Consider the following 10,771-nt stretch of genomic DNA (forward strand, 5'->3'; position numbering starts at 1 on the left):
CCTGCGCTGATGGCCTTCTTTTCTTCAGCATGGTGTGTGCAGTGGAAGGACCGGCTACATGTTGTCTTGGGTGCCAACATTACCTTGCAAGCCATCTGCTCAGACACAATTCCTGAAACCATTTCCAACCTCATCCCAGTGCCAGATGTCCACAAAAGGAAGTTTGATTGAGCCACGGAGAGAAAAGAATAAAAGGGAGAAGAGCAGAGGGTGTCCCAAGAGGCTAAGGCACCCCGTATGCAATGTTATTTCCACAAACACTCACATAATCAACATTTTAGTGCCTACCTTAGCCAGGACCATTGGATTGTTAGCCAACATTCATGAAAGTGTGCCAGGCACTGTGTTAAGATCTCATCTCGTTCATTCTCATGACAACCCTATGAAGTGGGGACTATTATTACTCCCATTAAATAGTGAACTGCTGCCTGAGATGATGAAGTAACTTGCCCTTAGTCACATAGCCTGTAAGTTGCAGAGCTGGGATATGAACCCATGTCTGCCTAACAGCTCCAGCTCTACCTACAGCTACGGCTCTAAGTTGCTTAACACTGCCCACCTCCACTGAAAAGGTCCAAGTAAATATGCATTGAATACATGAGCGTGTGATTGGATGAATAACACAAGCAACAGGATTAACAGCAATCATTATTACAAAAATTGTTCCAGCTGCCAACTATTTGCCAGGCATGTTCTAAGTGCTTTGCACATGTTAACCTCACAGCACCCCTGTAAGGCAGATGCTGTAGCATCCCCATTTGACAGAGCAGAAGACTGAGGCACAAAGAAGTTAAGTAATTTGCCTAGAATCCCTCAGCCAGAGTTTACAGAATGAATGAGCCTCTGACCAAGATCAGGTCTGCCCCCTGGGACTTACCCCATGGCTCACCCCCTTACCTTCTACTAGTCTGTCACCAGCCGTTGGGCCTTCCCTGACCAGCGCCCTCCACCCCCATCTCCTGTCTCTGCTCTATGTCTCTCCTCTGCCGTTATCACCATCTAACAGTCTACGTGTTTGCGTCTCTGTCTCCCACATGGGAATTAAGCTCTGAGAGGGCATAGGATTTGTTTGTTTTGGTCACTGCTGATTCCCAATTCCTAGAAAAGTGTCTGGTGCAGGACAGGTGCTCAGTAAATATTAATTGATTGATCGATTGATTGATTGATGAAATAAATGAAAGAATGAGCAAAGCTCCACCTCTCAATACAGAAAACGGTTTTCCCATGTTACTCTCACTGGGTTCAGTGGGCACCCTGGCATGTCTCCCTGCCGGGGCGACCTTCCCACTGAATTGCATTTCCTGCTGCGTGTGAACGACACGCTCCAACCCACGTGTCTCGCATGCTGTTGCCCCTTTCCAGCCCTGCTGCTCAGAGCCCAGCACCCCCTCCCGAGGGGACCTCGGAGAGACCGACCCCAACGACCGCGGCTGCTGTCGTCTCTGAGGCGCCCTCAGCAACCCCCACTGCACCACCTGAGGAGGAGGATCCAGCCCTGTCCCCCCACCTCCTGCTCCCCGACAGCCTTAGCCAGCTGGAGGAGTTTGGGCGGCAGAAGAAGTGGCACAAGAGACAGAACAAACAGCAGCGTCCACGGCAATTCAATGACCTCTGGGTTCGCATCGAGGACAGGTGAGCTGGGAGAGGCAGGTGTGCCCAGCTCCTGCCCAGAGAGCTGGGCCCCCGAGCCCGGGTCAGCCTACCCCCCAGGCCAGCCCAAGTTGTCAGGCAAGCCCTGCTCTGAGGAAGTTCTCTAAGTCTGGTGCGTATTTGAGCAGGCATCTCAGGGCTGGTTTTTTCCTGTTCACAAAGGACCACCAGATTCACCCTGTGGGGTTTATAGAGCAGGATCCCATCTGACTTCTCCATTTTATTCTCAAGCAAGAGCAAGCACCATTTTTCTCCGTTTTAAAGGTGAGGATGTAGAGGCCTGTTCAGATGTGGTGGGCAGAAGTCTGCTTTGCATTTAACTTTTCTGGGAGGCACCGGGAGGGCAAAGTGGGGGTCCGTTTGTCCCATGGACCAGAAGGTGAAACGAGTAGAAAACGGAGCAGCCTGCTAGATCAAAATGCCATGAGCTCCCTGTGCCTGGAAGGTCTGGGCAGCAGACCTCCTGGCAGGGAGGCTGCAGAGGGGATGTCGCCTTGGAGTGAGGTAAGACAGACGATGCTTGACATTGGCCGTGGGCACTGTCTGGAGTGGATGGGGATTTCTGATAAACCTCATTGGAAATGAGCAGATGCAAGACCAGTACCTTTCCATCTTCATATATGCTTCTGCTGCCACCTTGCACCACCACCCCTCGGCCTGTCTTCACCAAAGCTCAGGCTTTAACCACAAGGTGGTCTTCTAACCTCAGCCTGGAGTCTCAGTACCAGGCAGTCTCCCTAGATTTCACTTTCCAGCAGGAATCTCCATATGTGGTGTATAATGTTTCCAAAGCTCCTGGAATGTCCCAGGGAGGGAACCATGAGTAAAGGGGTGGGGAATCCTATCCCCTGCAGTAGCTCAGCCAGAACATCATGCTCCCAGAGGATCCCTGGGAGTCTCAGAGTATTCCTTCTGGACCTTAAAGATCATCTCCCAGGATTTCCTTATCGTCCCTAAAAAGAATCATCTTGCGTACTTGTTAAATAAACAAATTCCCAGGCCTCATCTCGGACCTCAGGAGTCAGAATCTACAGAGGAGGGACCTGGGAAGCCAAATGTTGAATGGGCTTCTAGTGATTCTTACTGAGGATGTCTGGGAAACATTGACCCAACTCTGCACTTATAGACGGTGAACCAAGGCTCAGAGGGGGAAAGGCGCTTGTCCAGGGTCACCCAAGGAACCAGTGGCTGCCTCCTGCTCTTTCCAGTTTGATTCTCCATCAGCCAGGTCTCTAAGTTATCAGCTAAAGGCTGAATTGGGTCCAGTCCACTATCTTAAAGTGGGGGAAGGTGTAAACCATCTTAAAGATTTCCAGGAAACAAGAACCAAGCCCATTTTTCCTTTGGGCATTTGTTTCAAAGCGCCTGGCTTAGGTTATTGGGAAAAGTACTTCTGCAGCGTGCTCACTGGCTGGCGCAGCTTGCCTAAGGCAGAAGCATTGCTGCAGCTAGATTGGCTGCAACACATTTGGCTCCCGCACCCAGCATGGGCCGCCCCCTTCAAACCGGGAGTGAGGGCATAGAGTTACAGAGAATTGCAGGCTGCCAGGGAGACTGGCAGCCCATAAAGAGCTCTAATGAGGCCGGTCACTCAGGGCCCCAACAACCCACCAAAGTGAGCAGGAGACCCGGCCAGTGGTAGGTCCAGCCCATGGGGTGACAGGAGGCTGGGCTATCAGCTCCAGCCATGGACCCCCAGCCCTAACCGTGTCTGAAAGGTAAATTTCGGCAAATGGCTCCAAACTGTTTCCTTTTCACAACACACAGCTCTGAGGCACAGAGCCTGGTTTCAGCAGAAGAAAACCGCTTTTCTTTGGCAAGTGGGGACCCCTTCTCAGTCCCAACAGGTAAATTATGGTTGGATCATTTTCTTCCATTTGGTTGGGCTGGAGAAGGAACCCAATGGGCTGCCTGTTTGTTTAAAGTTTCTTGCTGCTTCTTGAGGAGCAGGCCCTGAGGCCCACCCCTCCTAGGCCCAGGTGCAGGGCACAGCTTCTGTAGTTCCTGGAGGAGTGCTACCACCCCCCTAAAGCCCCCGAGCACCAAATTCACTGAGAGGGTGCATAGGAGAGCCCTCTGGTGGGAGCTCGAGTCACAGTTGTGGCCCTTCTAACAAAATCATCTTCCCTGGAGCTTTCATTCTGTTTGGAGCTCTCCCATTTTCACCCCCTGGGTCCTGCTGCCTAAATCCCACTGGAGCATCCTCTCCTCTCTAACACCTCTTTTCCCCTCACCTTCCACCTGTGATCCTGCAGGCCTCTGCTCTTGTCCTCGCACACTGCCCCTCCTCAGCTTGAGACCCCCTCAGCGCTCCCCACACCGCCAGTTGGGAGTCAGGGCCCTCCTGGCCTCCTTGTCTGGCCACAGGCTGCTCCTTTGGCAGGCCATGCCCTCCAGCCCCCGCACCTTTGGACATGCTGCTGTCTTTGCTGGGGGCAGGGTGGTAATGGACACTCTGTGCAAGACACTTACATCCATTGTGCCCCCTGTCCTGTCAAGAATCTTGGGTGGTAGGCCTCTTTTACCGATGGGGAAACAAAGGCTCGGTGAAGTTACGCAACTTGTCTAAGACCACACAGCGAGTCAAGTGTGGAGGCAGAACCCAAATCCAGTACTAATGCTAAAGGTCACGTTCATCCACCACTGCAGGAACGCCCATCCCATCCTCGCCTGGCAGGTGTCTCCACTGGCGTACCTGTTAAGGTCTCCCTTCCTCCAAACACTGTTCCCCTCTGCTCCCCTCTACCAGTCCTCTCTCCAAGGCTGTAAGCTCTCCTCCGGCACAGTACCACAGCCCCTGTCGGTGCCCCCGGCCTGGTACGGTCACCCAAATGGTAATTCCTTGTTGATGTTCCTAGGCTGGGAGCCCTGGGGACCCAAGCTGCGTGCAAAGTCTCTGGGTCCCGGGAGGCCTGGCTGAGGGTGTATTGACTGCATGTGTGAGTGCGGGACAGGGAGGGAACCCGAGGGTGAGGGCTGCAGGCTGCCTGGCCGGGACACCACCTGGAGCAGGCTGGCCTCCCTCACCCCTCATTACCCGAGATGTAAACACACCGGAGGAAGTTTAGAGAAGCAGCAGCCCATGGCAAGATGATTTATGGGGACCCGAGGAGAAGGCTAAGCAGTGTCCGCAGATGGCTGCACAGCAGCAGCGGCAGAGCGCTCTCAGGGAGCCCCCACATCTGAGAGCCAGAAAGGGACAGCAGGGCAGGGGGTGACCGGGGCCATCCCCATGCCTGCTGTGTGCGGGCACCGTGTGATGCCGTTATGTGACCTGTGACAATCGTGCAGTCTTTCTGTGTGCAGTTAGGGGCATGAATGGACCCTGAAGGTCCTGCCAGCTCCGTTCTCAGTGTTCACAACTGGTGAGGGGGGGAAGGAGGGGGACTTGGATAAATACGGAGCAGAGTGGCTGGGCCATCAGGATTGGAATGACAGGCATGATGGGGCAGGTGTAGGGAAGAGAGTACCTTCCAAATGTGGCACGGCCTGAAGCAAGGCACAGGTGTGAGCATCACACACCTGTGATAAATACAGAGCCTTGGGTACTGTGGAGGCTGCCCAGCCATGCTTTCCAGCTCTGGCATGCTATGTAGCAAGTAGAAAACACCACCAGACCATCTGCTCTATGCCTACAAAGGAGTGTGGTTGGTACAGGCTGGTAGGTCAGGGGTCTGAAATGATCCAGCAAGGCAGAGGGGAGGGGGAGCATTCCCAGCAAAGAAGACTGTAGGCAAAGGTGTGGAGGCCAGTGTGGGCCCCAGAACTAGGAAGTCGCGGTGCAGGCAAATGAGTCACTGAGATCTGGTAATCTAGGTCTGACCCTGCTTGGTCCAGAGAGGTTGAGGCTTAGACCAGAATCACAGTGGGGTCTCCAGTCCCCTGACCCCTCCATCTCAATCACGTTGAAGGCTCCACCCTGGGCAGAGAACCACCGTTCATCCAGGCCCCAGCCCACTCGCCTGTGTGTCTCCTGGAGCCCTCTAAGGAGACCGCCCAGGGCAGAGCCCACCAGCCACTTGTATTGTCAAGAAACCCAAGATCCCAAGACTCCCAGAGCCTAACCCTGGGTAGCTCTGGGAGACCCTCCAGTGCTGAGATTCACCCCTGCTCCTGGGAGCCCTCCAGAGGGGCTCGGGCGATGACAGCTGACAAGGTCTCAGTCTCCAGCCCTACTTTTCTCTGCCTTCTGCATTGGGCTTCTGCCTAAGACCTCACCGCTGGCTTCTGCTGCTAGGAAGCATTTTCAAGTCCATAGGTCTGTTTCTTCTCCTTCACTGTGCACATGAGGAAACTGAGGCCTAGAGGACAAGACTCACCCAAAGTCACCCAGCAAACCAGGAACATAGCACAGGAGAGACCTGGAGCTTCTGCCTTCCACTGGGGCCCTTCCCCACTTGAGGGGCCCTGGTGGCTCAGAGCAGACTCAGCCCCTTGGTGCCAGCCATCTGTGAAGGCTGGGAATGCTCAGAGTGTTTGGTTTGGCTTCAAGGCCACTTTGCCATGAGACAATTTTCCCCAGCGTGAGCCTGGGAGGAGGTGGGGATCTGGACTGGGGGCCGGAGCTTTGTGAGGAGAGTGGCCAGGGAGGCGGTTGGGGGGCATTTGGAAGGGCTTGTCCTCCTGCCTTGCCCCCCTCATTTCCCTGGGCCTACTTCCAAGCAATAAAACCCCTACTCTGGCTCAAGCTCCAAGGGGGAGTTTTCATCTTTGGTTTTCCAAGTGTGAAAGAAAATGCCTTTTGGCCGCCTTGCACGACATAGTTTTCATAACTCCTAGTTGGGTCTTTCCTTTAGAGGGCGGGCACCGGCTGTGGCTGGCCTGGAGCCGAGCTCCGGGCACCTCAAGTGGCGCACGACCTCCTCTCCTCAACCAGCTCTGCCAGCCTCCCAGCCTCACAGGCTGAAAGGATGGGGCAGGGGCTCAGAAGGAATTTTTATGACCTTTTTGTGTTGTGTGTGGGTTTTTTTTTTTTTTCTTCATTAGAAAAGAAAAGGAGGAAAGAGGCTGAGGTGATGACCCCTGCTGGGCAGAGGCACTGATTCCCTGCAGGGCTGAGGCCAGAGGAGGCCTCCATCTCAGGCCTTGGCAAGCCTCCACCCACACGTTTTCTCGGTCTCAGAAAAAAACACCAGCTTCCCTCGTGAGCCCTCCGTCATTCAGGTGCTCATCGCTCAGTTAGGGAGAGCAGCTCCACTCGGCTCGGGATGGGAGCCAGCCTGCCTGAGTGCCAATCCTGGTTCTTGCTGCAGTTTGGTGCAAGAAACTTAATCTTCTTTAAGCTCGGGTTCCTCATCTTGGAAATGGGAATAATAATGGCATCTACATTCTAGGGCTGTTGGGACGGATGAACGAGGTGATGTGTGTATAGCCCAGTGTCTGCTTATCTACTGGCTCATCCGTGGAAGAAATATATTATTGGGATGTTCCTGGTTTTCTGGGGTCTGTGTGCTCCCAAGCTCCCTAGATGATCCAAGGAGCCGAGTCTACTCTGAGCCAACAGGGCCCCTTAGGTGGGGAAGGGCCTGGGTGGGAAACAGAAGCCCCGGGTCTAGGTGCTTTATGTTCCTGAAAAGTGCTCCATAAATGGAGAATGTTGTTTTATTAATAGTATTAGATTAGTTATTATTAAAGACAGACACAACAGTATCAATCATGGCAATAAAAATAGCCAGCACCACGTAGTACTTCTTGTGTGCCAGGCACTGTTCTAAGCACATTACATGTAGAAACTCATTAAACCCTCAGCATCCCTAACACATCATAGATAACCATGACACAGTGTGATCAATAAGAAATGTACAAGGTTTTATGGAGCCTTAACGCTCCCCAGTGGCACTGGGTGATGGAGTATAGATCACCAAGGACACCAGGGATGGGCACATTGAGTCAGATCTTCAAAGGTGTGTAGGAAAATGGCAGCAAGACATTAGGTGTGACTGGAGAGGGTGGTGTGTGCTGGGGAGAGCCGTGAAAGATGAGGTCAGCTGGTGCCAGACCAGGGCAGGTCTCGGGTGGTCTGAAGGTGTCACAGAGTGAGGGGCCTAACATGCCAGATTTTGTGTGTTAAAAGGGGCATTCGAAGCCACCTGGTCTATCCCTCCCCTCCTTTTCCACAGGCACACATTGTCTATGCAGGAAAACCCTCCCCATGTCCTATCTGTGTCTTCTACTGATAGCTCCTCTGGAACCTTCTAGGACCAAGGATCATGGTACATCACAACTGTGGTCTCCAAGTTGGAAAGGACCTCCACGCAGGGGCACAGCATTTTCCCATGGTCAGCGCACTTTGGAGTGCAGAGTAGAATGGGGGGCAAGGGGGAGAGAGTGAGGGCCCTTCCTTTTCTGAGATGCATCCGGCCTGGAACAGGGCGCCCCAAGGGCATTTGGAGTGCCCACTTTCAGAGTACAGGTCCCAGCTGAGCCCATGTGGAGGCAGGGGTGGGCTTGGTGACTCCCCCACCCACCCAGGATGCAACTGAGCCAAGCTGTGTAAGAAGTACCGGATGGAGCCGGGCTGTGTAAGACGCACCCACAGTGGCAGTGGGGCTGGCATGTGGCCATGTGGGCTGGGTTGTGGTAGTTGATAATTACAGGGGCTCACCATGGTGATTATGGCCCGTCGTTAGGAACTCATGGCTCAGCAGGAGGAAACATGGGCCCAGGGTGGAGGTGGGAGGGGGACTCCCAGATGAACCCAGGGATTGGGCAGCCTGTGCGGGGAGGGAGGGCAGGTTCCCACATGGAAGAGACTGCCTCACTGCTGACACCCACAAAAATGACCCTGCCTCATTTCTACCAGCCTCTTCCTTAGGCTGATCAGGGAGCGGCCAGCTGCTAAGCAGGAAGGGGTCTTACCACGAGTCCAGCTGTCAGGGCTGAAGTTGTCCCCAAACCTAGCCTCCTGCCCATTCCCCAACAGCTGGGAACCCCTACCGTGTGCTGGGCTCAGATCTTTCCCCTTGGCACCGGCTCAGGCCCTGGCCCTGCTCTGGGTGCAGGAGCAAGTTACTTAACCTCTTTGTGCCTCGGTGTTTCATAAGTAAAACGGGAACACCTGCCTCATCATAGTGTTGTGATGAGAAAGATGTGGCAGTCTGCTTACGTAAAGATCACAGCCTTAGAAACCCCACGGGGCAGTTCTTTTCTGTCCTATAGGGTCGCTATAGGTTGCTGTGAGTCAGAATGGACTCGGTGGCAATGGTTGGGTTTTTTGTTTTTGTTGTTGTTGTTGTTGTTGTTGTTTTTGTTTTGTTTTGATGTGCTTAGCACAGAACCTGGCACCGAGTTGCTTGGCTCCACTAGGAAAGCTCTCACCTTTGTGCAAGCAAAACATGCTCTGCCTTCAGGGTCTGACTGCAGTGTCACCTCCTCCAGGTGGCCTTTCTGGCCCCTGCACTGGGTGGGGGCCCCTCTGGATGCCCACTGCCCTGTACTTCTCCTCACATACTACCCCTTTGGGGTGCTGGGGCTGGTGGGTCCTGTGTCTACATCTCCACCTGCCTGCCCACCTGACCGGGGGCTCCCCAGCCCTGGCCTGGCTCCATTCTCTGTTGGTTCCTCACAGCCAAAGCCTTTTCCTCTTGCCCACAGGTCTCCTGTCCAGCTTCTCCCCTTATGGCCTCTGTTGTGGTCTCCTCTCCCATAGTCCCTATCTTGCCCTCTCTGTGTCCTTATTCATCCATTTCCTATCTGCCTCTTCCTGGACCCAAGCAGGTAGCCTGGTCCTGAGCTCTGCCTGGTCCCCACTCTCCCCTCACCAGCTTTCCAACCTCACCAAGCACGGGCTCAGTCTGCCAATTTGTTCCTGATCTTAATCTCTTTTTATTTCTTGGTCTCTCTCTCGCCCTCCCTCCCTCTTTTTCACATAGGCTCTCTTGAGCCAAGAATCTCACTTGTTCCCTCCAAACCTTAACGCCCTCTTTTTAAGTTCATGAGAGCTGCACCTTTCACTGAACACTCACTGCAGTTATGCAAAGTGAGGCGGACCCCCAGAGCACCTGCCCCCTGGAGGTACCACTCCCCACTTCCCATGACCTGGCCACCAGGTAGCCTCTCTGAGCCTCAGTTTCCTCATCTGTTGACAGGGGATAATGAGACCCACGTTGAAGATTTGTTGTGAGGACCAGAGATACTGTTTGTAAAGCTCTGGACTCATAGTGGATGTTCAGTCAATGGTAGTTATAATAATGAGGGCAATGACAATGGTGGGGTTTTTGTTTGTTGGTGCTTGTTTGTTTTGTTTTCTGGCTGTTTCAGACTGGAGAGGGGAGAGCAGCTGGGGGACTGGGGACACCTGTGTCCAAAGGTGTGGAGACTGGATTGCCCCCATGTGACCTCAGATCACCTCCATGGAATGCTTTCATTCTTCTGCCTGGGACCCAGTTCTCTATAGTGGTCACACTTGAGGCCTGTGGTCCACACAGCCGGCCCGTCCCCTGGAGCCATGTAATACAACCTGGCACAGGAGGGTGGGTGAGGCCTCAGGAGCTCAGCTGGGCTGGCTGTGTGGCTCTGGGCTGCTCACTCTCCCTGTCTGACTCCCTTTTTTTTTTCTCTGCTTTATGAGAAAAAAAGAGATCCCATGAAGTTGGATCTGAATCCTAAGTCCACTGCCTTTTGTCCAGGACAAGGCTACTGACCAGTCCCCGTGCCATGTGTTTCCTCCCTTCCAGCACCACCGCCTTGCCACCCCCGCTGCCCCTCCAGCCCACACACAGCTCCAGGACTGCCAAGCCCCCCCTCCAGCTCTCCAACCAGCTCCAGCCCCAGGACCAGCCGGGTCTTGCCAGCCGCTCAGCAGCCAGCCACCCGCAACCTGCCGTGGGCCTCCTCACTGCCGTCACTGCCGCCATCACCGCCGTCTTCCTGCTGCACACACTCGGGCCCCCCTGACCTCGGCTCTCCGGGCAGAGAAGCCAGAGGTACAATATAGGGTCTGCTGCCACCCCCACCACCCCTGCCACCACCTCCAGGGGTGCCTGACCCCTCACGGGCAATCCAGGCAGGACTGGTTAGAACACTAGAGCTTTGTTGTACCCAAGTTACATCTTCTTTTTTGTAGAAGGATCTTAATTTCCCATAGTGCTATGGGGCTCTTTTGTAAAATATGTGTCCATAT

The 10,771-nt window shown here is 54.0% G+C and overlaps 1 protein-coding gene across 1 annotated transcript in view; it reads left to right on the top strand.

Annotated features, from left to right (window-relative positions):
• The window catches only part of TRABD2B (TraB domain containing 2B), a 262,261-nt gene extending 251,716 nt beyond the window's left edge, over positions 1-10,545 (top strand). Inside the window, exons 6-7 of the mRNA XM_004372051.1 lie at positions 1,363-1,632; positions 10,326-10,545. Coding sequence (XP_004372108.1) covers positions 1,363-1,632; positions 10,326-10,545 — 490 coding nt within the window. The remainder of the gene's footprint in view (positions 1-1,362; positions 1,633-10,325) is intronic.
• The last annotated feature ends 226 nt before the right edge of the window (positions 10,546-10,771 follow it).

The sequence above is a fragment of the Trichechus manatus genome, unplaced genomic scaffold (genome assembly GCF_000243295.1).
Source record: "Trichechus manatus latirostris isolate Lorelei unplaced genomic scaffold, TriManLat1.0 scaffold00015, whole genome shotgun sequence".
NCBI lineage: Eukaryota > Metazoa > Chordata > Mammalia > Sirenia > Trichechidae > Trichechus > Trichechus manatus.